General features: G+C 38.0%; 3 protein-coding genes across 3 annotated transcripts; 2 read left to right on the forward strand and 1 right to left on the reverse strand.

The window, feature by feature from the left end:
* The first annotated feature begins 5,302 nt into the window (after positions 1 to 5,302).
* Positions 5,303 to 10,286, forward strand: LOC113741416 (linoleate 13S-lipoxygenase 3-1, chloroplastic-like). The gene is made up of 8 exons (XM_027268943.2): positions 5,303 to 5,832; positions 6,005 to 6,285; positions 7,164 to 7,401; positions 7,527 to 7,853; positions 7,946 to 8,139; positions 8,343 to 8,644; positions 8,770 to 9,036; positions 9,180 to 10,286. The coding sequence occupies exons 1-8, from the start codon at positions 5,442 to 5,444 to the stop codon at positions 9,934 to 9,936; spliced, it is 2,757 nt and encodes a 918-aa protein (XP_027124744.2). The 5' UTR covers positions 5,303 to 5,441; the 3' UTR covers positions 9,937 to 10,286.
* A 3,808-nt stretch (positions 10,287 to 14,094) lies between these two features.
* Positions 14,095 to 16,423, forward strand: LOC113742415 (trimethyltridecatetraene synthase-like). Its single transcript, XM_027270252.2, has 2 exons — positions 14,095 to 15,136; positions 15,515 to 16,423. The coding sequence occupies exons 1-2, from the start codon at positions 14,219 to 14,221 to the stop codon at positions 16,142 to 16,144; spliced, it is 1,548 nt and encodes a 515-aa protein (XP_027126053.1). The 5' UTR covers positions 14,095 to 14,218; the 3' UTR covers positions 16,145 to 16,423.
* Positions 16,424 to 20,367: 3,944 nt separating this feature from the next.
* Positions 20,368 to 22,904, reverse strand: LOC113741852 (serine/threonine-protein kinase RIPK). The gene is made up of 5 exons (XM_027269499.2): positions 22,222 to 22,904; positions 21,940 to 22,075; positions 21,661 to 21,797; positions 21,433 to 21,556; positions 20,368 to 21,327 (listed from the first exon to the last, which is right to left on the reverse strand). The coding sequence occupies exons 1-5, from the start codon at positions 22,603 to 22,605 to the stop codon at positions 20,645 to 20,647; spliced, it is 1,464 nt and encodes a 487-aa protein (XP_027125300.2). The 5' UTR covers positions 22,606 to 22,904; the 3' UTR covers positions 20,368 to 20,644.
* Between the last annotated feature and the right edge of the window lie 4,183 nt (positions 22,905 to 27,087).

The raw sequence follows: 27,087 nt of genomic DNA on the forward strand, positions 1-27,087 counted from the left end.
GAATATAAAAAGGTGGATTGAAAAATGTGTTTATGATGCAAGCAAAATATTATTTGAGATAAATTTGTAATCCAAACACACTCGATTGATTATGAAATCAACCACAATCAACAATTTATACACCGATGCGTTACTTAAAATTTTCTTATGTGTAAACTAATACATGCACATATGATGCCATTAATTCATGCACATTTTCATAGATTTCAACTTTCCCATTCGTCCATGTCACATTTGCCAATGTATTCCCCTTGAAAATCTTAACTATATCCTCGAGTCTATAGATTCATACGCGCTTGACTAACTTTAAGTAAACCAGCGGCAAAGCAGACAAGTTCAAACGTTACAAACGAGTAATGACGAAGAAGTAAGAACGACTGAACGAGGCCGAATATAAACATGCTTAAATGCTACTACTACGCAGTAAAGTTTTGTGTATTCTCAATTTTTTTTGTTTTTCATTTCTTCGATAGTGATCAAATGATATTTTTTTTTAAAATCTTCTTAAATATCGGTTTGGATTTGTTCATGACTTTGTTCGACTGCTGAATACTAAACAATTACTTTTTGTGTGTGGAGGATCGGGGAACAACGTGGCTTTTTCATCATCCCAAATCCACAAGCAATTAATTCAACTTAGTGCTGGACATTCCGAGTTAACATCACAAGACTTCCGATGCCAGTACCATTCAATGCCAACACAACGGTGAACACTGAGGAGAAGATTGAAAAAAAAAAAAGAGATCAATATTTTCTGATCAATATGGAGTCGTACTAACACCATTTTCAAATTAAAAAAAAAAAAAATACAAAGAAGCATACTGAAATGTTGACTACATAAATCCAGAGAGCCCTTACGTAGGTTGGCTCAGATTTTAAGAATTCACAGGCTAAGATGCGATCATTGCTGTTGTTTTCGCTTGGGAATTGAAATTTCACGTGTTAGATGTGAGATCCAACACAAAAAAATGGTCCGACCGAAGTGAAAGATGAAAAAGTTGAAAACGCAAAGCGTATCATTCTCGATCACTAATTTAATTGGTTCAATTCATTTGGGTCCCTACCGAATGATATTTTTGTTGACATGGCTCCCAACAGTTCCGGCCATTAACATGTGTATCGTATTTCTGATTGAAATAAATGAAAAATTCATCAAAAGAGAGATTGGCCCCAAGAAACTAAAAAGGATCGCAGCAGTGATGGGGCCTTGCATGATTACGGTGCTCTTGTTTTGTAGCAGCGAGTTTCTTTGAGATTGATACTACTTGTCTTGTGGCTTGTGATTGCGGGCGGAAAGAAGAATAGATTTGGTCAATGGTTTTAACTTTTACCCTTTCTCCTCAGAGATATGCTACTAGTATGTTGAAATAAGCAGAAATTGTTGATAGGTTTTTTTTTTCTCTTCTGATGAATATCCTATACTCTTCTCTGGGACGGTGGTATACCGCCAAGTGCCTATGCCCATCCAAAAAGCGAACATGTTAAGAAGATCCAAATTTCGTGCTCTTGCAGGTCCATGTAGTACGGAAAATGTTAGCTAAAGTTGATGCGCATTTTAGTCCATTCTAGTGGCTGAAACACGACACGCTGATTTGATATGTAATATTCCGTCTCACATTAAAAAGTCAAACGCCATGAAACAAATGTATGTCTTGTGTCTAAACACTCAACTCTTATTATTTAGAATTTAAATAGTTGGATTTAGTTGTTGAAGCCAAGCATAGAATTCAAATAATGAAACTTTAGTTTGTTGAAACTTGAAACTGCGATCGGGTCTTGGACGTGCAAGTCCTAGGCTTGACCCGTTCTCGAAATTGGGTCAACTAAATGCAAGAATACTCCCTCCTTACGGAGATTATATACGGTTTTGTCAATTGGTAGGCAGCCCTTTGGTCCACAAACACGAGCAACTTCGTGCCTGAGAAGAAATAGACTCAAATAGTACTTGCGTACTATGATGGTCAATTGAACATCCCCGTTTATTCTGATGACGAGGTTACACAAAAGATAAAATGACAGATATCAAATGGGAGACCATTTACTTACACTCCATCGCCTCAAACCAAACCATTCGACCCGTACCTGCCCCCAAAACAAAACCTAGCCGATTACTGACCGACGCAACGCAACGCAAGTGCGTTTACGTGGAGAAAGTGAATTGTTCTAATAGTCAGCGTTTTGACTTGTCAAAAACTCAAACATGGGAATGCATTGCATTGTGTGACACGACACTGGACGGAAGGAATTCGGGTCAAAATGACGAACAGTTTGTTGATCCTTCTGCGGTCCGACCGTTGACCCCTAAACCTAAACACGGAAGAATTTTAAGGAAATTCAATGGTCGGAGCAAAACGGGCATCCTCCAGTCTCGGCTCTCGACCTCATTGGCAGGACCTCACCAATAACAAAGGGGGAGAGAGAGAGAGAGGAAAATTAAAAAAAAAGAAGAAGAAGAAGAAGTCGTACTGCTGTTTATTTCTACAAGCAACCCTTTAAGGTCAAAATTAGAATTTTGTTGTTCGACAGGTCCAGTTTCACTATGGCTAATTGTCTACTGGTAGTCTCTTTCTTTTTCTTTCTCGCTGCATGCAGCAGTTTTCACTTTTCTCATTAGCAGCGGGTTCAAACGTCAAACCCTGCCAGAGAAAATACGCTGATTTTTTTTTCTTTTTTTGGGCTTCCTGGTATAGGTAATAGCTGTTTATTTCTTTCCTCTATGGTTTCGTATTTGTAGTATCTTGTTATGTACGTTCTGGGCAAGAAAATGGGTTCGAACTATTCTTCTCATACTACGTTAATGAGATGTGGCTCTGGGGACATAGTACGGCACTCCTCCTCTTTATCAAGTACTAACTAAAAATCGGAGGATCAATAATGTATCCATCAGCAAACAAGCTTAGCAAAGCATGAAGCCCACCTACTTCAAACCATGCTGTAATCTACACATGCCATTACCTTCCTAATATAATATACTACGATAACCTCATCATCATCATCTACTGACCTACGGCTCTACGCACTTTGTTGATTATTATAGTAATACGTACTGTCAAGACAGAAAGCAGTAAACAATATTGGGTTTGGTAGACTCATCCAAATCCTACCACAAAAATATACAAAGGATATAAAGAAAAAGTGAGAATGAAGGAACCTTAAAGAGAGAACTCGCGTATCCGTTTATCTATCTATTTCACTAAAAGGCACAATCCTTATTACTTAGGAAGTTGGATTGCATTTTTTAGGGTTTTTTTTGTAGAAAAATTACTATAGCGATTTGATGTATGTGAGAAAAAAAGGTAATAAGGAAATGTAATCACGAAAAACGGCACCATTTTCTGGCGAAAAACGTCTGTCCAAAACAAGGCCTAAAGGACCTTTTCAAAAGCGTGAACTAAGAAACCATTGACGGACCAAACTCCCAAGCTTTGTGAGCAGCCACCAACCAACCGCATGGAATGGACTGGTCACTGGAGATAATGGTTGAATTGAAGCTGCCAAACTTGCAGGACAGGAGTGATAATTGGTCAATTCCTCTTCTCCCACACATCTTTTTTTAAAAAAAAATTATTTAAAGAGAAGAATTTAGCAGGCTAACAGTCAGCCCAAACGTTTCTTGGAACTTGCAAACTTTTCTTGAAGCATTTAAAAATGAATTTTTTTTTTTTGAAAAGTGTCTTTTGCCATTTGTCGCCTCATCTTTCCCTCGAATGACAAGTTCGTCCCAGTTTTCACTCGGTCCGCTAGACGAAATTATTCTTTTCCCAAGAAAGGCAAGAATCAATCGCCTCGTAATAGGTATGCTAATTGATTGTTAGCTCTGGAATAATTTACACTGAAGAGTAAGGGTAAAGAATCCTCCTCTCAGTTATTTAGTAGTTAAAATCATAGTTGAATATCGAACCATTATAATACGAGATAACATATGTAGGTATAATATGAGTATTTATTAACTAGGGTAAAAAGTTGAAGGCCAAAATCCTCAAATATTACTTTACAGAACACAATTAAAAAGATTATTGCGTCCTTTATTTCCTGAACAAGGTAAGTAAAATGCAATCTGCAAACAAATGTCAGAACCAGTAATAGTAGGGAATAAGGATCCCTAAATAATAAAAAAAAAACAAAAGGAAAACGAATAGACGATTCTCCACTTTTCAGCCCCACTCTAGTAGTGCCTTATGATTCATCGCAACTAGCCTTGTAATCTTCAAATTTTTAAAAAAAAACAGCACTTACAACTCTATATAAAATAAAGGAAATTGAACAAATTCATATCAACGGGTTTTATCAATTAAAATGCACTAGTCATCTTAACCATGCAGTTCAATTATTGGTGAATAGATTGTACTATAATTGAACAACTGAGTTAAAGTGCGCAATTTATCTCGGCACTGATTTTTATAAACCAATGCTCAATTTCATTCAAATTGATAAAAATATTATAAGGGAATGTCTTTTTTATTTTCAGAAAGGAAAATAAATTGGTTGAGAAAATTTTCACTGACAAGAAACATCAAGAATCAAAATGTGATTTAGAACCAAAAACAATAAAAATGAATAGACTTGATGTAGTAGTTGGTATTGTTCCAGGAACAAGGCAAAAAAAAAAAAGTTGTAAATGATTGGAGGGTAATCGATGAAAAGGGATCAATTCATCCAGGCTTAATTTTGGATAGATTTAATAGTCTCTTTTTTTGTTTCAATGATAGATTCAGTATTCAAAATATCTAATAGTCTAGATTATGTCATTACACTTATTAAGAAGAGGACAGTGATAGATCCAGTCTTCAAAATATCCAATAATCTAGTAGGTGTGTGTGGCACAATCCAAATGAGGCATTGATAAATATGATGGATTGGGAAATGAATTTGAAAAGTACGATAGAGACATCCAAATAAAGACTCCATAAGCTGTGGCCACAAAATGAGTGCGAGGGTGATGCAACCTTTTAAACCCACAGGTACATGATTGGTATTTTAGGACAGCAGAAGGACAATTATGTCTACTAAAATATCTCCGACTTACTCTCCGACTTTCTGTTTAGTTTCCACGCCGCGTCGTCTTTTCCCGGGGGAAAACTTGAAACTCGTCTTTGACCTGGCAGCCGGAGAAATAAAATGCCATATGAAAAATCGTGGCCTAAACAAACTATGTGCAATTAAAAGTGCCCCTAGCCCCCAGCTAGTCATAAGAATATAATTGAAAACGTGTGGACGGTGAGATCTTATTCATTTCTTTTGCAACATATTTTATGTTCATCCACCACACTATACAAGTATATATATATATAACTATCCACATACCACATGCCTTTTTAAGTGATCACAACAGTTCTTCTTCATTTCATTAGTTACCGCTATTTCTCCTCATTGCTTTCCTCCGGACCCAAAAAGCTGCAATTTCAACAGAGATATTAAGAGAAAAAAAAAAGGGAACTAAGATGGCAGTGGCTAAACAATTTTTGGGTACGTCTCTATCGGAGAAATCTCAATTTATCAATTCATTTAAGGTGGTCTTGGTTGATCAGAAATTGGGCCAGTTTTCTTCTTCCCATCCAACTCAGGTTAAACCTGCTGAAAGAAGAAGCCTGCAAATAAGGAAAGCAAGGAGGACCAGTACTGGTAGTAGTCCGGTAGCAGCTATAAGTGAGAAGAATTTGGTGAAAGTTGTACCAGAAAAGGCAGTACAATTCAAGGTGAGAGCTGTTGTTACTGTTAGGAACAAGCACAAAGAAGACTTGAAGGAGTCAATTGTGAAGCAATTGGATGCTCTGACTGACAAACTTGGAAGAAATGTTGTGCTAGAGCTTGTTAGTACAGAAATTGATCCTAGTAAGCCATTATTTCCTTCTTTTCTTGAACCCAAATATAACTTTTTGCTCCAAAGTTTACTGCTTAAGAGTCAACATTGATCTGGAAAATATGTTTTGATTTGGCCTTCTAATTTTGTCCCCCATCTCTCTCTCTCTCTCTCTTTCTTTTTGTGGGTCTGGCATTGATGAAGATACAAAAGCTCCAAAGAAAAGCAAGCAAGCGGTGTTGAAGGACTGGTCTAAGAAATCAAATCTTAAGACAGAGAGAGTAAATTACACAGCTGAATTTGTTGTAGACTCCAATTTTGGGGTGCCAGGGGCGATCACAGTGGCTAACAAGCACCAACAAGAGTTCTTCTTGGAGAGCATGACCATTGAAGGCTTTGCATGTGGTCCAGTACATTTCTCTTGCAACTCTTGGGTGCAATCCAATAAACATCATCCTGGAAAGAGGGTATTCTTCTCTAATCAGGTATAAAGGCGTTTGTTAGTAATCATCTTTCTGCGTTTACTATGATATTCTGTTTTCACAAGACGGCATTATCACTCTTCCTTCTTCGCTAGTCAAAATCTTCACCATACTACTTTTTGGTCTGGTCCAACAACGCATTGAAGTCGGCCACTTGGGTTCATACTTGTTGAATTGAACCTTCCTTCTGCGATAAAGAGTTGAATGAAGGAGCATTTATGCATTCTTCTTTTGGAGCGTGTTTTCCCCTTCTAAATTCTCTTTCTTGAAGCAATTATTCCCCAAAGTTTTTGTTTTTATTTTTCCATCTTTTTTTTTTTTAATTGAAAAGAAAGGCCAAACACTTATATGGAAAATAAAAATGCCATGTTCTTTCTCTTCCCAAGAAAAGTAGAAAAGGAGAGGAAACCCATGCTTAAAAAATTTTGACTTGAGTCTTTCTATACTCTTCAAACTTACATTTCTTTTTTCTTTTTTCTTTTTTTTTTAACTTGCTCGATTTTTGCATGGAGGTGTTAAAAAAGTCTGTCGGCAGATATTCCAACCACTTAGTTCGAACTTCATCCATCTTCCCTTTGTAATCGAGATAGGCAATTCTTAAGATAATGATCTGGATGTACCCAGGGGCCTGTTCTTGATAAAGTAGAATCCTGACTTACTTTCCAATTCTTGCCTTCTTGGTGCTATTGATAATTGATTTTAATTCGTCTTATGCTAATAAGATAATATGAGCATTAAGATATTTTTATTTTTCTAGACAAGACAAGTACGGATCAAATAAAGAATCAATCTTATTATCTGATCTTATTGATAACACTAGTTGTTTTAAGGGCAGCATGGAAAATCATTTGACTAAAGAAAATTTTTCAACTTTTGAACAGCCATATCTGCCTGGTGAAACGCCTGCTGGGTTGAAAGCATTAAGAGAGAAAGAGCTCAGAGATTTAAGGGGTGATGACAAAGGTGTCCGGAAATTATCAGATAGAGTATATGATTTTGATGTCTATAATGATCTGGGCAATCCTGACCGAGGAATTGAATTTGCTCGGCCATCACTTGGAGGTGATAAGATTCCATATCCAAGGAGATGTCGGACAGGACGTGTTCCAACTGATACTGGTTAGTAATACCAAATCTTGATTTTTTTTTTCCCATTTCATTCAACTATGTAGTCAGCAACTTCCAAAAGCAGAGACACACGAATTAGTTTTTTTTCCCCCCCTAAAAACTTTTGTATGATCCAGATTTGAATGCGGAGAGCAGAGTGGAGAAGCCACTGCCCATGTATGTACCTAGAGATGAACAGTTTGAGGAGTCTAAGCAAGATGCATTCTCAACCGGAAGACTTAAAGGAGCACTTCACAACTTGTTGCCATTGTTAATGGCCAACATTTCGGCTAAAAATCATGATTTCAAGGGGTTCTTAGACATTGATAGCCTCTACACTGAAGGACTACTTTTGAAGCTAGGCGTGCAGGATGAATTCTTGAATAAGCTTCCATTGCCCAAGGCAGTCAACAAATTCCGTGACGGTGATATTCTCAAATATGGCATTCCCAAAATCTTAACAAGTAAGCATATTTATATTGGTCAGATAGATATTTTTATTTTGTAATGTGATATCTAACTATATTGTAACACGCTTTTTTTTATGCAATTGCAGAGGACAAATTTGCATGGTTGCGAGATGATGAATTTGCCCGGCAAGCAATAGCAGGGGTTAATCCTGTAGGCATTGAAAGGCTTCAGGCCTTCCCTCCTGTTAGCAAGCTTGACCCTGAAATCTATGGCCCCTTGGATTCAGCTCTCAAAGAAGAGCACATCCTTGGGAATCTCAACGGAATGACAGTGCAAGAGGTATCAATCACAATCACTTTGAATATCAGTCACAATCCTTTATATATATCAGTCATGTTCATAACTCATCGAGCGTGATAAAAACAACAGTAGACAATAGTGCAGCAGGACAACCTGTTCGTGCTGTCCTCATTCAGTTAGCCACTTTGAACTTCCATGTCTAATTTTAGTATTAAAACTTGTGTTGTGTCCATCCTTCACAGGCTTTGGAGGCGAACAAGCTATACATAGTGGACCACCACGATGCCTACTTACCATTTATTGACAGGATTAATGCCCTTGATGGCCGTAAAGCATATGCAACACGCACCATATTTTTCTTGAGCGATTTAGGCACTCTCAAACCCATCGCTATAGAGCTTAGCCTCCCAGCCACTGGCCCAAGTTCTCGTTCAAAACGTGTCGTAACGCCGCCGGTTGATGCAACCACTAATTGGATCTGGCAGCTGGCTAAAGCCCACGTTTGCTCCAATGATGCTGGTGTTCACCAACTCGTCAATCATTGGTACGTAAATGAAGTTTAAGAACTCGAACTGAGTTAGTAATGAAGATTTGAAACAGGGGAAAATTGTTAATCTTGCCGGTGAATTTGATATAGGAATCTAAGGAACATTGGTTGATTGAATTCAGGTTGCGCACACATGCGTCAGTGGAACCATTTATACTGGCGGCGCACAGGCAGATGAGCGCAATGCATCCAATATTTAAGCTTTTGGATCCCCATATGAGATATACAATGGAGATCAATGCATTGGCTCGCCAGGCCTTGATCAATGCAGACGGTGTCATTGAGTCTTGCTTCACGCCTGGTCGTTATTGCATGGACATTAGTGCCGCTGCCTACAAAAATTTCTGGCGTTTTGATTTAGAAGGACTCCCAGCTGATCTCATCAGGAGGTACCTATATTTAACCCAAAAAAAAAAAAAAATCTTTACCTTCAATTTCCTAGATGATTATTTGCCAGTCTGGTCATGTGTGAATATTTTGATAAAATATGGAGGTTTTACATGATTCTTGTGGGGCTTTTTTGTTTGTGTAGAGGGATGGCAGTACCGGATCCAACGCAACCCCATGGGGTAAAACTTGTCATGGAGGACTATCCGTATGCTGCGGATGGGTTAATGATATGGGCTGCAATTGAGAGCTGGGTCCGTAAGTATGTGAACCATTATTATCCCGACCCAAGCCTCGTCTGCAATGATAGGGAGCTTCAAGCCTGGTATGCGGAGTCCATTAACGTGGGCCATGCGGATCTACGCAATGCCGACTGGTGGCCCACTTTAGCCACACCTGAAGATCTCAGCTCAATTCTGACAACCCTCATCTGGCTTGCTTCAGCGCAGCATGCTGCATTGAATTTTGGCCAGTACCCTTACGGTGGCTACGTGCCGAACCGGCCGCCGCTCATGCGGCGACTAATACCTAATGAAAATGATCCAGAATACGCAGTTTTCTTGGCTGATCCACAAAAGTATTTCCTCTCGGCCCTGCCGAGTTTGTTACAAGCAACAAAATACATGGCCGTGGTAGACACCTTATCGACTCACTCCGCCGATGAGGAGTACCTTGGCGAGAGGAATCATCCGTCGACGTGGACAGGGGATGCAGAGGCCATTGAAGCATTCTATGAATTCTCCGCAGAGATTGGGAGGATAGAGAAGGAGATTGAGGAAAGAAATGCTGACGCAAGATTAAGGAATAGATGTGGGGCTGGGGTGATACCATATGAGCTTTTAGCACCTACTTCAGGACCTGGGGTAACATGTCGAGGTGTTCCTAATAGCGTGTCAATATGAGTCCAGACAAAGTCCCTGACCCGGCCCAAGAAGATCTGAGATTTGAGTGATGTCGAATGTAGCCCAAAAGAGGATCTGCAATATTCTAATCAATCGTTTAGAAGAAGATATGTTTGTACTACGTCTGTAATGTATGGTAGGCCCCGTTGTCCCGTCAATATCGTAAAAATATAGGATTGTTCTGTATAGCGTTTCTTTACTGGAGAAGCCCAGAAATATTGGAGAAATCTGGTAGTGTAGTCTTATGCCTCAGATTCTCACATAGATCCATTAGGTCCATGTTTGTCCTGGAGGCCGTTAAATTGCATATTTTGCTTTGATTAAATTCTAGATTTAAACGTTGAGGGAAATATTTCAGATTGTTTTTTTTTTTTTTCATTTTCAATGACTATATTTTTCAATCACTATATATTTAACTTCACATATATCAAATGAAAATGGCAATCCAAATGAGAACTTATATTAGCATTGAATAGGAGGAGTCAAGCTTCTCTCCAATCATAGCTTTTCCGCTTGTTTTGCCACTGTCTAATCTTTTATCCATCGCTCAATGTAGTCGAATGGTGGGGTACACACACTTGAATGTGTGGAATTCCTTATTCTCCTTTATTATATAGGACAGCTATACTATATATCTTCCACAGGTAATGTATCTAAACGTTGAGAGAGCAACAACACAGAGCTGCAGAAGTGCAAATTTGTAAAAATATATACTTTGTTCCCACGGCAGCATGCATGCAGCTGATAGTTACTTGTGTGGCTCTCGGGCTATATATCTCATGAAGGCTAGGGTAGTTTGTTCTGTCCTCCAGCTTTAGAGCTTCGTTGTTACTGAAAAGTAAGTGGTTTTCTAGCAAAGTTGTTAAAATCGCAGATCCTTCGTATTTCACACATGAAGCACTTCGAACAGGGTACTTAATTATGTGCAAGTTCTGATCACAAATTATGAGATCTTAATTAGTTGAAGTCAATTGGAAAATTTAACATTTTCCAACTTGCGCGTCGTTTGTGTATTGAATTAATAGTAGTTAAGTTTTTTCAGCGAGAAAGTGCCGGGAAAAGATGAAGAAATGCTAATCAAATCATATATGTTTTGTGATGTGATGTATGCGAGATAAAATGGTGATTGGAAAGATAAAAAAGTGATTGGAATTTGTGAAGTAAATTATTTATTTACTTCAAATCTTCTTATTTGTCCAAACAAAAGGCCGTTGTCTTTAGTCTCACTCGTGTTTCTCGACGCTTCTTCCCGGAAATAGAGAAGAAAATCCCGACTTCTCAAAAAAGTTAAAAGTTGGTTACAACTTACACGAGGAGACTCGACGCTTTTTTTTTTTTTTTTGGTGGTACGAAGGAGACTTGACGCTTTACTTTCTTCCCACTAGGCACTAGCTACTTGTGAGGAAATTTAACAAATCTTTTTCAACACAGTTTAGTTTCCCCTCCATCTTCTTTTCTTGTCATCATAGTTTAGTTTATAGTAATATACTTACCACATCTCATGCTCCTTGCAACTACTACGAATTTGTCCTCTTTTGGCTGTTCATCAGCTGAAGTCATTTCTATATGATTAGTCTTTCGTGTTACAGTGATTGTTCCTTTGTGTTGGGTAATTGAAGGGCAAATTTCCTGGCCTTTTCTGCCCAAGCACAAACCAAACATTACGAGTCCATCGCCAAGAATTGACCCCATCCCCGGCCCCCCAGAGGTGTAAATCCCTGCAACTTTTCCCTCTCGACTTTGACGAGTTAAATTAGCACTTACGCACTAGATTAAACAAAACAGCACGGCCATCAGATTTTTGGTTTGAAGTCATTTTCATCTCTTTTTAACTTTTCATCTCGCTCCAGGAAACAAGAAAAAGAAAATCAAATGTGGCTGCAGTCTTGAATTAGCGTGCATGAAGTGATGACTGTGCGGTTAATCAATACTAGTGCCTAGTGGTGGTAAAGTTTTCTATTGAGACCCAATTGACATGCACATCTGCAAGACATATATGTGTGTGTATATATATATATATATATTCTATTACTAACACGTATCCCACAAGCTATTTTTGCTTAAATAAAATCCCAAGTCATTAACCCAAGGAAAGAAGAAAAGATTGTGTTAATCCCAAGATGGGGTATCGATACCATCTTTTCTTGGATGTTTATCATGTAGCGTGTCATTGTAATATATAGAAAGTAATAACTTTGACCATTTTATATGGATGTATCTGATGAGGTCAAGCTGCAACTCATATCACGATTTGGCTTTCGTGATGTTGGTATCCGTCAACTACCGTTACCCCTCTTCTTTTTTTTTCGGCATTCACATTTCTGACTGTAGAATAATTGGTGGGGAATGGCAAATAACCGGTGGCAACAACCAGGTACTAACACCGAAAAGTTTGTCGACGGGACGGAAGGAAAAGTTGAGTCTATTGTCAACAAACATTTGGTCAAAGTTTCAGACCAGAACGGCTACTCAGATATTCTTCAAAACTTTCAGTCCGTTTTCACATAGCAGTTCACAATTACTAGGATTTCTGTTTTGTAATCCGAACTACTTCCTTTCGATATTTTTGATGAACTTGAATTTGCAATTATCCTAAGATACTCATAGCTTCACCAACTGTCAATTGCAAATTTTTCTAAAAACAACTTTCAAGTTTCAACCACCTATTATTATGGTGAGAGAGATTTGTTTGACACAAAATAAACCTTAAATGAGACTAGTTCAATTTAAGAATACCCGTCTGTGAAGATATCTGTCCACATATCAAAACCAAACTAAATACTAAAATGAAGACGAAACATGAAGAACACCGATCAAATGTTTGCTAATTGTCTTCCTATGTTGCCTTCGACCACAAATTACCAAGGCAGGGATTGCGCTAGAGGCATAATTTGCTGGCCCTAGGAGACTTAATAACGAAAAGAACAGTAGTAGTAGTATTTTTCAAATTCTTTTTTTACGAAGCCATTCTCAGAAACTTCTTCGACTTTCGCAATGTATAATTGTGAGAACTGTGACGGTGCATGTTTACTTTATTTGGCGTGGGGTTCTACTAAGAAACAACCAGGCATTTGCATCACCGATACTTTGGAATTATTAGACACAAATAGAGTTGCAAACGAGTGAAATCGAGTCGAGTTGGACCTGTTAACGTGCAAGTTCGAATTCGAGCTCGAGCTCGTGGAGTAAAAAAAAATGAAACTCGAGCTCGACTCGACATAAAAAAGGAAAAGTTTGAACTTGACTCGTTTTTGGATTGAAAGCTTGGCTTGATCTCTGGCTCGCGGGGAGCTTGAAATCAGTTCGATTTTAATTGATATAAAAGTATTTTTGTAATTTCATATCAACTCGAACTTTTCGATGACTTTTCGAACAACTCATCGAGCAATCGACCCTAACAAATGACTTATCAAGTTCGATTCGTATATATTAACGTAACACCGAGCCCAAGTCGAGCTCTGACTCAAGCAGCTCCAGTGGATTGCAGCCGTAGACACAAAGACCCAAGCTTTGGAGTTTAACAACCAATTCTCCGGACATTAGTGCACGTATACGGTTGGAACTGGCCCGCTGATAATGTGCCTTTATGAAGTGGAAGCAAGTGGAAGCTGGAATTATTTCCAAGCATTTAAAGGACAAATCACTTTCTCTGCTGCCTCCATGAACCGACGCTGTGCAGTAGAGCTATCTCCTTGTCCCAGGTGGATGGATCCTCGCAGGTTACATTCCAAATCAGTTTGTTACTTGTTGATGTAATTGGGTTGGAATAGAGGATAAATAGACTTCAGTATAATGAAAAAAACAAAAAAGTTAACATAATTAATTTTTTACTATCTTAAAGTGGATTGAAATGGAACTTGTGAGCTCCAATCCATTATCCTACCATACTGGAATTTTTCTTTTTTAAGACTTGAAAATCCGCACAAAATTCGAACGCAGCTAGCTGATCACCGGAAATGCTCTAACATACACAGAAAGCAAAGTGTAATAAAAAATGAGAGGAAAAAAACAAAATAAAGTTTAGTATGCTAATTGTTTAAATTAGCTTGAAGACAAGTTCCTTTGAATTGACCATTACTCAGAGACCACCCGAATAAACTAAACAAAATGACTTCCACATTGAGTTCGGTAATTACTCTCCCAGTTCCATCATTAATCAGTCAGTCCCACAACTTCATTATAAGTACCGGTCCCCCTTCCATAGCTCCACATTCCAAACCACCCTTCTTTGTGCTACATACATTAATATCCTGCCATCTTCCACCACCACCTCCGCCACAAAATGGAGAGTTCTTCTTCTACCCCCACCACCTGGACCCCCTATGCACTGGCTTGGCTTGCAACGGTGGTTATCGCCCTCCTTGCCAAGCGTTTCCGTCAGAAAAAACTCAACCTCCCACCGGGTCCAAAGCCCTGGCCTATCATTGGAAACTTGAACCTCATGGGCACCCTCCCTCATCGTTCCATCCATCAACTCTCCCTAACATATGGTCCCCTAATGCAACTCCGTTTTGGCTCCTTCCCGGTGGTGGTCGGCTCCTCCGTGGAGATGGCCAAAGTTATCCTCAAGACCATGGACGTCACTTTTGCGGGGAGGCCCAAAACTGCAGCCGGAAAATACACCACTTATAATTACTCCGACATCACTTGGTCCCCTTACGGACCATACTGGCGCCAGGCGCGTAAGATGTGCCTCATGGAATTGTTCAGCGCAAAAAGACTGGAATCGTACGAATACATTCGAGTGGAAGAAATGAATTCACTTCTGCAGGGGCTGTTCAAATCATCGGGCAAGCCTGTCTTGTTGAAAGATTATCTCTCAACAGTGAGCTTGAACGTGATTAGCAGGATGGTGTTGGGAAAAAGATACTTGGACGAGTCTGATGAGAACTCAATTATCACGCCTGTCGAGTTCAAGAAAATGCTGGACGAGCTGTTCTTGCTGAACGGTGTCCTTAACATCGGCGATTCGATACCTTGGCTCGATTTCTTGGATTTGCAGGGGTATATTAAGAGGATGAAAGTCTTGAGCAAGAAATTCGACAGGTTTCTGGAGCATGTCCTGGATGAGCACAACGCCAGGAGGAAAGACGAAAAGAATTACGTAAGCCAGGACATGGTGGACGTCCTTCTGGACCTGGCGAGCGATCCCAATCTGGAGGTGAAGCTAGAGAGGCACGGAGTCAAGGCATTCACTCAGGTATCTCTCAATTCCACATCTTACTCCCAATTTGGATCGCCAATTTTTACGTTTTGTGTGTCTACTTTCCGTACCTCAAATCATTACACTGTATATATTAGCTTTATTTATTTTCTTTTAAAAAAAAGAAAAAGAAAGTTCCAGTAAACAAATATGTAGTCATCAAATCAAATGTTGCTGGAGTAGAATGACGTGAACTCCAATTTTATACTTATAGTAGTGGCTCTTGAGGCAACTTTCCATTGACAAGCACGTGGCCCCAACAAGGCAACAAGCCAGCCACTATATAATTGGCATGCATACAGATACAGTGCAATTGCTATGCAGTTTCTGCTAAGAACTTTCTGACTCTTTCACATTATAATTAATGAACTCTAGGACCTACTTGCCGGTGGAACCGAGAGCTCAGCGGTGACAGTAGAATGGGCCATCTCAGAGCTACTGAAAAAGCCAGAACTATTCGGAAAAGCAACCGAGGAGCTCGACCGGGTTATTGGTCAGAGCCGATGGGTGACGGAGAAGGACATCCCAGACCTTCCTTACATAGAGGCTATTGTTAAAGAAACAATGCGTATGCACCCCGTGGCACCAATGCTGGTGCCCAGGTGTGCTCGCGAAGATTGCAAAGTTGCAGGGTACGATATCCAGAAGGGAACTCGAGTTCTCGTTAATGTCTGGACGATTGGGAGGGACCCTGCATTGTGGGAGAAACCCGAGGAATTTTACCCCGACAGATTCGTTGGAAAGGACATTGATGTCAAAGGGCACGACTACGAGCTGTTGCCATTTGGTTCTGGAAGAAGAATGTGCCCGGGTTACAGTTTAGGCCTTAAGGTTATCCAATCCAATTTGGCCAACCTTTTACATGGATACAAATGGAAGTTGCCAAATGATATGAAGCCTGAGGAGTTGGACATGGATGAAATCTTCGGGCTTTCAACACCAAGAAAGATCCCGCTTGTTGCAATTGTTGAGCCTCGGCTTCCTCGTCATCTTTATTCGCTATGATTTGCGACGTGTGCTTGGTCTCTCTGTGCGGCCGATCACAATCAGACTGTGCTCAAATAAAACAGAACTGCGAGTTTAAAATTTGGAGCTGCACTTATATATATATATATATATTTATAGTAGTATATGTTTGCCACCAGAAGCCCTTTGTAGTTGGTGGTTGTGCCAATTCTGCGCAATTGTGTGGTGTGTTTCTTTCCTCTTTCGCATGAACGCCTGTACCAGATTGAATGAATTTGTGATTTAATGATCCACCAACCTCAAAACGTCTTTTCCTGATATAGGCCATGCACCTCGTTATGTTACATTGTTGAATTTTTAGCGGATAATAGCGTAGGAAGGGACAGGATGGCCATAATAAAATAAGCAGTGCAATTAATCAAATAAAGAAGACGCATCTTAAAGTTAAAACTCCTTGATAACTCCTGCAGTTAGCTATTTTTATGTTAGCAACTTTTCTAGCTTTCTGCAACTTTTTGGGTTTCGGGATCAGGAACAGAGTTCTACCTGAAAACCTTAACAACCATATCCATGCGTTTCTTTTCTTCTGGCATGCAAACGTGCGATCATGTATGTATGTTCATTAAATTATCACGAAAAGCCATTTTTTTCCTTTTTTTTTCCCTTTCTTCCAGCAACAAGAATCTTTTTATGGAGTTAAAAGCACGACTTCAATCCGTGCAGAGTGCAGACCCTCTTTGATGCCACTTGGGATGCTCGGTGACATGTTTTCTATGCCAACCCAATGCCACCAATAGTGTTGCGCCAAGTGTCATGTTATTATTTACACTTTAATTTTCTAATAATTCAACTTGGCTTGATTTAACACAAGTGTAAATAATAACATGACACTTGGCGCAACACTATTGGTGGCATTGGGTTGGCATAGAAAACATGTCACCGAGGATCCCAAGTGCTTTGATGCGGGGGTAGTTGAGTCCAATACACATCATGTCTACGAAATTGGTGATATGTACATTTCCTTTCCTTGTTGGGTCTAAAAGCTAGTTAGTACTAAAACGAACAAACTGTTTTTCTTCCCTTATTAGGAGCGTGACGGCCCAAATCCAATCGGAATGGCATTGAATGGGTTAGACTTTAGAGTAACAGGAGTTGGGCTGGAAACTGTCAAGGGACTTTAGACTAATAGCTAGTTTGGGAGTTCAGATTTCAAAGGAATAGAAAAGAAAGGAAGGGAAAGGTGAACTTTTCACGTTTGGGAGATTTTAGTGAGACGGAAAAGAAAAGAAACGAACGGATCTTGAAGAGAAGCCAAGCGCTACTACAGTGCAAAAATTTTCTGACCAAAACGGGCGGAAAGCGAAGGAAAACTGATGGAAGCTTACAAATTTTTTTTTTATCCTTTCTTTTCTCACATAACTTATCCTTTCTCTTCTTTTCTTTTCTATCCTCAACTCACAAACTAGCTATAAAGGATTTGGTTCTTGTACTGAGGAGTTCTACTCTAAGGTCTAAGGTTTCGAATTTCACCGGCTAGATAAAAAGCACGATTGATAGTCAATCTATAAAAATCACTACAGAATTTTTGAAAATTAGATTATAAATTAAGAAATAATGACTAATTTTCTGAATTTAGGTAACACAAATATACCTCCTAACAATCTCAATTTTTTTTTTTTAATGTAAGCAAGATGACTCGAACCCGAGACCTCACACTTACACTGCCTCCCCCGTACCACCCAACCCATCCCTCCCCCTAACAATCTCAACTATAATACTAGCAAAGCAAAGGCATTTTGAGCTGATCATCAACTGACTACAAAAGTAGAACAATTCTTCTAACAATTAACTAACAACCTTCTTGTTTAATCAAATTGACATATTTTAAAACTAGAAAATTATAGCAGAAATTGCATCATTCCGACAAAAGTGCGGGGTGAGGGTGAAACATTTGTTTGCTTTAAAAATGGGATAGAAGAAGCTTTCTCATGCCGTAGAATAGAAGGAGCTTTCTCATGCGTGTTTTCTTGAGTAAATCATCAGCGGCAGGGAGCATTCAATGGTTGAGCTGAGCCCCATGCCGCTTCGAATTCCTTTCCTGCAAGTCACATGCCGCCCAGTCCCCGCCAATAAAATCCAAAAATATATATTTCCTCCGTCCCACTTTGATAGTCTTGTATTCCTTTTTCATCTGTCCCAAATTGTAGTCTACTTTTCAATTAAAGAATGTAGTTGTATTTTAATTTTTCTAAAATATCCTTATTCAATGTAAGTAGTTGTTGCTATAAACCTACCCCATTTAATGAGAGTTGATTCTTTTTTTACCATCAATTCAAGTTCCCATAAAATTGTACCATATTTAATGTGAGGGTATTTTAGGAAAATAGCAATTTAAATTTACTTTTCCAACAAAGTTAACTACTTTTTCTTAAACTGTGTGAAAAAAGAAACAGGACTATCAAAATGGGACGGATGGAGTGTATAATAATAATAATAATAATAGGAGAAAATGGTCCCACAAGAGAGGTTACGCATTTAAGTGGAGATCGCCGCGGCGGAACGAAACAAATAGCAGTTCGCATCTGAAACTCTGCGCGATTAGTGTATAGAATTGGAAGGTCAGCTGCCAAAGAAGTTGTTGGGTTGTTACATTCTTGCTGCTTAGAAGTTGCTCTCTCTCTCTCTCTCTCTCTATCTCTTTTGCAATATTGGACCAGAATTTGTTCTTGAGGTTGGCTGATTAATTGGGATAATCATTTTTTTAATACACTATCAGTGCAAAGATTTTTTTAAAAAAATATAAGCAAGTCTGGATCATACTATATCATATGAATCCAAATTTCAAATTCAAATCATATGCATGTGACATATATTTAAGGCTATTAATGTAAAAAAAATCACTATATCACCCGTGCATCCATTTAATAGTACAGTCTTTGTTGCATGAATATATCTAGCAATCTAAAAGCTCCCCAGAACAAGCCGGCTTGATAAACATGTTAATTAAGCTCTGATGATCGTTCTCCCATTGGTATGGTTGAGCACCGTTTGTTCATAATTTTGTAGGTCAAAGAATACTAAATAATGATATCCGCATTGATTTAATTGCAAAGGCCAAGCAGCAAGAGAGGACACTTGATCAGCGAAGCATATTTGTACCGGCCTTCCGGAGCTTGGTCTGGTGGTTAAGGTTGCTGAAGATGGAGCCTTAGGTCCCTGGTTCGAATCTTGCTGCCAGCAAGTTGTGGAGAGTGGGGAATAATCTGCGGGATCCACTCCCTGCGGGACACCTCTAAAAAAAAAAAGCATATTTGTACCGCATACATAATTGATAATTCTCATAATATCTTCACCCAAAAAAAAAATAAAATCATCCTCAATATATTATGTGGTTACCCCCTCCCCCCCAAAACAAAAAAAAAATGGAATTTTTTAAAGAAATTCTTTAACCATCTTTTTTTTTGTTATATATATACATCACATCTTGAAACAGTACTATAGTATTATTATTCCCTTCGTCCCACTTTGATAGTCATGTTTTCGTTTTTCGTATGTTCCAAATTGTAATCCACTTTCCAATTGAAAAATGTAGTTATCTTTTAATTTCTCTAAAATACCCTTATTCAATGTAAGTTGTTATTAGTATAAACTACCTTATTTAATATAGATTGTTAACTTATCCCATTTAATACTTTTAGATTTTTCAAAACATATTGATATATGAAAAGCCAGCTTTGTTATTCTTTCAAGCCAAAATGTGAAATAATGTAAAATGAGAATTAATTATTTCTTGATCATCAATTTAAGTTCCCATAAACTATCAATTCAAGTTTCCATGAATAATTAATACTATAAAGTTGTATTCTATTTAATGTAAGAATATTTTAGAAAAATAGCAATTTAAATTTATTGTTCCAACAAAATTAACTACTTTTTCTTAAACTGTGTGAAAAAAAAACTAGAATTATCAAAATGGGATGGAGGGAGTACATTTTTTTTTTTTTTATCAAAACTCTCAAAAATGCAATCCAAATTGTTAAGAGAGACTACAGCAAACAGATAATTGATAATTTTTTTGGTTGGTAATCAACCGGACCATGTCTTTCAAATGGGAGCCAATTTAGTCAAATCAAATCCATATCCTGTGTCTTACGCAACTTGAAATTCACCAGACGCCAAAATCAAAATAATCGAACTAAAGTTCACCTCACAGTTTGATGAATAAGCAAGCTGGACCATCACTTTACCTACTGGAGCTCGGGTTTAAACTTTTATATATACAACTTACTGATTCTATGATAAATTACAGTAAAATTTTATACAAACGCTCAAAAACACATATAACTTCCAAACGGACCCAAAAATATTTGATAAAGAGATTTATATACAACTCAAAATTTTTCTCGCTTCAAAAAAATTGCAGGGATGAGGCTATTAGGGAAGATGAGCTGATCTTCCAGGAAAGGTAAGTGGCTGATGACTACCCAAAAGAATAAACCAAAAAACAAATAACTGGCGTCCTTAATCCTTCTTGAATCCTCATGTACATTTCGATTGGGATGGGCAGGCGTCCATCTTCACAATCTTGAGCTCCTTGGCCTTTGGCAGCTTAAATTCTTTCCTTAGATTTGTATAGAGAGCGGTATCGGAGTAAACAGCACGAGACCTGATTCGATGCTTATGCGTATGTCCTTTTCTGCCTCGTTGGCAACCATTTCCATTTTTTTTCTTTTTCAATTCGGCTGCCCTTTCGTCGTCGTCGTCTTCTTCTCGTCCATTGTTGCCGGGAACCCTCTTTTCCTCCTCATTTTTCACGTGCCCTTTTGTTTTTTCTGAAGTCAGCTCATGAGCCTCTGCTGCCATTTTCCCTTCTTTGGGCACAATGTACACAAATGGCCCGACCGGGATGTCATCTTTTAAGTCCAAAATGTTGTCCAACATTTTCACGACGCCGTCCATCGTAGGTCTAGATCGGGCACGGTGGCTTAAGCAGTGATATGCCAGTGTAGCCGCCTTCTTCGCCCCTTCCGACGAGTATTGACCATCAAGCTTCGGATCCATAATTTTATCAATCTTATGCAGATCTTTCAACAGGGGCCTTGCCCATTCCACCAAATTCTGTTCTCTGCTGGGACGACTTTTGTCCACGGCACGTTTTCCAGTTAGCAGTTCCAACAACACTACTCCAAAGCTATAAACGTCGCTCCTAGTTGTCAAATGACCTGAAAGTCAGAAGAAGACGATTGAAAATTCGTAACCAAGTTGTTTAACATATGCAATTAGTTGAACTAACCACCACTAATTAAGCTACCAAAAATTCAGCGAACCTGTCATGATGTATTCAGGTGCGGCATAGCCATGCGTACCCATGACTCGGGTAGTGACGTGTGTGTCATCGCCTTCTGGACCATCTTTTGCTAGCCCAAAATCAGAGAGCTTAGCAGTGTAATCCTGGTTTAAGGAATAAATTTTAACAATTAGCTTTGATACAGATTAAAGAGACCTTAATTATTCTTCTGAGATTGGAAAAAAATATATAAAAGTGAGATTAATACCGAGTCCATTAGGATATTTGAAGTCTTGAAATCGCGATAGATGACGGGTTTTTCTTCCCCATGAAGAAAAGCCAGGCCTCTTGCAGCGCCGGCGGTAATTTCTATTCTTGTCAACCATGGCAGTGAAATAGAGAACCCTGCATCGATTGAAAACGCTCATTTTCAACAGAATAATTCCTCAAGCTTAATTTTAGTGATCATGATCAGACGATCAAGTATGTACGCGCTTATATCAGAATCAATACTCTGAGAAAGGTTTAATGTAGGTTAGTCAAGTACTTCGGAATAGTTGGTTCTCCAGGTTGCCTCTTGCCATGTACTCGTACACGAGAAGTCTGTGCTGGTCCTCGCAACAGTAACCAATCAGCTTCACTAGATGGGGATGTCTCAATTGCCCAAGGAAGATGACTTCAGTCTATACATGAAAGATTCAGACAAGGGAGTCATGAGAAAACTTTCATGGTGATCAATAAATTATAGCCGAAGACAACAATCGTGAAGATAATCACAGCATTGCTAAGAAAGAACGGGACGGGAGTACAAAACTTCATCAACACTTACCAGCCATTCTCTATAGCCCTGAGTGCCTTCCAAATCCAGCAACTTGACAGCAACTGGTTGAGCCTTAAGCCCAGGTCTAGTCCTGTCATCCACGAAACCCTTATACACGGGTCCAAAACCGCCTTCACCAAGAAAATTACTTGACGAGAAATCGTGAGTAATCACTCTGAGCTCTGCCAGTGTGAAAATATGAAGATTTGATCCAATGAGAGAATTAGAGATGTCATCCGCAGAGAGTGGAGAACCAGGGTCACTTATATCAGAGAGTGATAACCTTTGAGCGGAGGAATGTTGGTTGGGAACATGCTTTTTGGACTCTAAGGGATGGCTTTTGGACATGAAACAACTAGGCAATATAGCTCTCAATTTCTTTTTGAGAGCCATTTTCTTTCTGTTGTTGAATGATAGCTTCTTCTAGTAAGCCTTGTATGGTTCTTTCTTCTTGAAGTTTATGGGCAGGAGTACAAACCACCAAAAATAAATCAATAAATAATGTGTATAGGCTATAAATAATCAGTAATATATCAATATATATATATGTATGTATGTATGACTCTGTTGTTTCTTGGAAGACCTAGCCCTTAGTTGTATGGAACAGACTGATGAAGAAAACAGGGGAGATTAGTGCTATTATATATGGAGATGAGCGGGGCGAAGGTTCATGTCCAAGCCCTTCATGATTACGAACCACCCCACTTCCTTCGCTTCAAAATATTAAAAAAGTAGGTGCGACGTGGAAATCTTCAAGCTCCAGAAAGATGATTCACATTCTGTTGCTTTAGTTCTATTCTATGTATAGCGTCCGCTTTCTTTGTGTAGACACGAGACAAATAGTTTATGGAGTCTTTTGGTCTCTCCCCAAGTTACAAGCGAACAGGGAAGTCCGTGTCTTGACTTTGAAAAGGCTAAGTAGAAATTATATAATCCCCCAAAAAGTAAGGTTGGTAACTGTGGAATATCAGGCTCCTCATTTTGGGACTGGAGTCTGTTTCCTTTTTCTTTTTCTTTTTTTTTTGGATAATGGGGTCTGTACTTTCGTGACAGTTTCTTGTGACACGGATAAGACACTGAAAATGAAGGTGGGGGTGTAGAACCCTTCTTATCTCAAGTCGTAGCAGAAAAGCTAATTGATCAAATTCTGAAATATAGAGGCAAGAGTCATGCCTACTTAGTAGTACTAAAGCATCTCTCGCACTCTTGCTTTCTTTCCTACGATAGATATTTACGTAATGGGTTTTTTTTTTTTTTGGGGTCAATTGATCACTTGTTTATCCTATACCTAGTCTAATTCATTTTAGGGTTAAATGCAAAAAATCCCCACAAACTATATACCCAGTTACAGTTTACCCCCTAAACTATAATAATAGGCATTTTGCCCCTTTGAATGATATGTTTGGACAAATCTACCCCTTTTATTTTAAGCATTGTTATTTTTCTTTTTGCCTATCATTTTCTTTTTAAATTCTTCCTTTTTTTTCTTTAAGCATTGTTTAAATAAGTAGACTAGATTAGTCAAAATTTGTTTATTTCTTAATTTCGTATGTCAATATTTTATATATAAAAAAAATCTTTTACAATATTAAAATAACGGCAGTTGGTTTCCATGTTTAGTGTCGTTTTTTTCCTTGAGAACAGCTTTTACCACTAAACAACAAATTATTGATTTCTTTTTTTCGTCATTGGTCCAAAATATATAAAAAGTCACCAATAGACATTTGCCACATAGCCTACTAGCAGCATTATTTTTAAAATACCAGTAATAGATACGCCGACAATATATATATTCGAAATCATTTTCTTATCACAGTAATAGAAAAGAGAGAAAATTAAACATCAACAAGTTTATCGTTGATGATGCAATTAAATCTCTTAACCTTTTGAATAAAATTTGTTGCAAATATTATTATCTATGTACTCAATAAGAATCTAAATGCCATGTCATCATAAATTTCTCTAATTTTTTTCCAATGGAACTATTTCTTTAGGTTTTATAGCCATTCAAGAAATATGTTATTGTATTTCACACTTTCTTTGATTTATACATTTCAGCTATAAGCATCGTACAGCTTTAGGAAGCACCTTTATAAGATAAGGAAAAAAAAATATTATAATATCAAACTAATATATATATAACGTGATAGGTGATTTTTTATTCAATTCAATCTACCCCCTAATCTATCCTTACGAAACGTTTTGTCCCACCCAAATTCTGAATATATACACATCTTGCCCTTCTGAATATTTTGTAATAACAAAGAGTTTATGACAAATTATTAAGAATGAATTTAACAAATAAACAAATTAAAAAAGCAGTTTAAAAATGTTAAAATTTTTGATGTAAGTCTTTTCACATCGGAGAAAGACGTTGGCTAGTTCCATGAGAGAAGGAGAACAAAAAGAAAATAAAAGGAAAAAATGAAAAAAGCTAATAGAGAAAAAAAAAAGAAAGGATTTAAGATAGTAGGAGTAGTATTGTCCAAACATATTATTCAAGGGGGTAAAATGCCTATTATTATAATTTAGGGGGTAAACTGCAACTGGTTATATAGTTTGTGGGGTTTTTTGCATTTAACCCTTCATTTTATAATGGGTTTGGTTTACATCAAAACTTTAAGGTGATTTTTTTTTTTTTTTTGCAGTCATTGGTTGAATTGATTGAACAAAAAGTATGTCTGCCCGGCGGTCAACAGCACAAACAAATTGAAGTAGGAAGTAGAAAGAAACAATCAACAACCACCCACAAAGCCACAAAGCCACAAAGCAAAGGCAGTAAATAGACGGAATTCACTGCCTGGCTTGAAATGAACTTAGATTTAGAATTGACTGCACTACTCCATACAATTGGACCAGTTAATTTGTAGTAGGACGCAATGCACAACAACCTCAGAAAAAAGTGGAAAATCTGTGGGGGATGCTCCAGAGACTTGAGGGGCTGCAGCCAGGAAAAAAATGGTCCTGATACTCGATTCAGGATGTAATGGCATGTGAGAAATTAGAGAAAATTTTCCCATTCCATTTCCAAAGTTTCAAATGTAAATGGACCCCGGCGCCTAATAATTACCAAGACTTGGTGAAATGTGACAGCTTACAATAGCTGCGCCAACCCTTTCTTCTTCGCTACAATCCTACTCTGATTGTATATTTTTCTTGCGTCATGTGGAATGGATTAGCAAGCAAGAAATCGATTGAAGTTGAAACAGGCGAAGAACGAAAAATTCCCCTGTTTCTTTTGTCATTTGTCAAATTTCCAGAATCCTATGCGTGTCTAATTTCCTTCAGTTCTTGCACCAGCATATCCTGATCAAGGATTCTCAAATGCGACCAAAAAAAATTAAAAAATAGAGGTTTCACACAGTGTCCCTGTAGCTTTAACCGTCTGTCATCTTCTTAATGAGCGACTAAGCATGAGTTCATTAAACCTCACAGGGTGCAAGATAAAATGCTTCATATGTTTCACTTTTTCAAAGCTTTGTCAAGTATCTTGATTCTGCATGATATCTTCAAAGATTTCATTATGAAGACGTATTCAGAATTTACTTTCACAGTTAAAAATTTCAGGTGCGCACGGCAGATACTTCTGACTAGATTGTTTAGCCCAGGTACAAAACCAAGACAAGAGAAAGCATCATGATTAATTTAGACATTGACCTTTTTTTGAAGATGATTCTTCTCCCTGTCTCACATGTAGACCTTCATGCATAATATATTCCCAAAATCCATTCCATTCCTCCGCTTTTTTTCCTGTATGTTCTTACTATGTCTCAAGATGGATGCATGTATATTCCTCCCTCTGGTTGTACGTACATATATATATATATACTCTGCCTATGTTTTTGTCTACTGGTATTAGGTTCAAATTATTCTTTGCCTTTCCGGACAGGAGGCCATAGTTGTCAAACTTCCAATCATTATACCAAGATTTTAAGACGAAATCTGTTGCGTTGCATGGTCTGGTGGGTTGGTTGGTCTGTCGGTCGGAGGGAAATTGGCAATCAACAGACTTTGGCACCTGTAATATTATTCCCCATATCTTTTACAGCAATCTGAAGCTGCAATACTTTGCTTTTCGACCTTCCTCTATCACTTCCCAAAAAAAAAAAAAAATTTTATTCAAGTGCTGAATTGGGGTGGTGGAGGAAAGATTTAGCTATTTTATTAAAGATTTTTTCTCGTGAAGCCATTAACCACACAAGTAGAGTTCTAAGTTCTGACGGGGAATCTCTTCAGGTTGACAAAAGTAAATAGGATCATCTATTAAAGAAAGAAAAGATAAAAATTAATACTTATGGAATATTTTTATTTAAAAAAAAAAAAAAAACTCGTACAGCAGCATGAAAGAATGTTATACAGTAAGTAAGGTACAATTTTTAGAATAAACTAAAGATGGCCAGAAATCGATCTTGAATTTTGTAGATGGCGACATGATACAGCAGTTCAATTTTAAACACGAACGTGGTCCTTCGCTTTGGCTGCAAGCTGATATAGTACTATAAATTATTAAGCTAATAATAGAGAGTAACTAAACCTACAAAAATTTACACGACGTCAACTCAACAGGAGAGGACACTGCAGCTTTCGACTTTTCGTTTTGTGCACCGCTAGGGGTGCAAACGAGCCAAACTCGAGTCGAGCTTTGGCTAATCGAACCGAGTTCGAGTTAATTTTGTGAAACTCGAACTCGAACTCGACGAACTCAAAATATCAAGTTCGAGCTCGAGCTTAAAAAAAAAATAAAAATAAAAACATTTTTATTTTTAAAAAATAAAAAATACTTATTTATTTTTAAAAATGAATAAAACAATAATTTTTTTAACAAATAATAAAATATTAGGGATATATATGTAATTTTATTATTAAAATAAAAAA

This window comes from Coffea arabica, chromosome 4e, assembly GCF_036785885.1.
Source record: "Coffea arabica cultivar ET-39 chromosome 4e, Coffea Arabica ET-39 HiFi, whole genome shotgun sequence".
Lineage (NCBI taxonomy): Eukaryota > Viridiplantae > Streptophyta > Magnoliopsida > Gentianales > Rubiaceae > Coffea > Coffea arabica.

Bases quoted from the DNA above. Each gene is read 5' to 3' on its own strand.
- LOC113741852 (XM_027269499.2), bottom strand. From the start codon at position 22,605: ATGGCTCTCAAAAAGAAATTGAGAGCTATATTGCCTAGTTGTTTCATG. The intron at 21,798-21,939 runs GTACTTGACTAA...CAATCGATGCAG, and splicing joins GGAGAACCAACTATTCCGAA to GGTTCTCTATTTCACTGCCA. The intron at 21,557-21,660 runs GTATTAATCTCA...TCCTTAAACCAG, and splicing joins CAAATATCCTAATGGACTCG to GATTACACTGCTAAGCTCTC.
- LOC113741416 (XM_027268943.2), top strand. From the start codon at position 5,442: ATGGCAGTGGCTAAACAATTTTTGGGTACGTCTCTATCGGAGAAATCT. The intron at 5,833-6,004 runs GTAAGCCATTAT...GCATTGATGAAG, and splicing joins TAGTACAGAAATTGATCCTA to ATACAAAAGCTCCAAAGAAA. The intron at 7,402-7,526 runs GTTAGTAATACC...TGTATGATCCAG, and splicing joins ACGTGTTCCAACTGATACTG to ATTTGAATGCGGAGAGCAGA.
- LOC113742415 (XM_027270252.2), top strand. From the start codon at position 14,219: ATGGAGAGTTCTTCTTCTACCCCCACCACCTGGACCCCCTATGCACTG. The intron at 15,137-15,514 runs GTATCTCTCAAT...AATGAACTCTAG, and splicing joins GAGTCAAGGCATTCACTCAG to GACCTACTTGCCGGTGGAAC.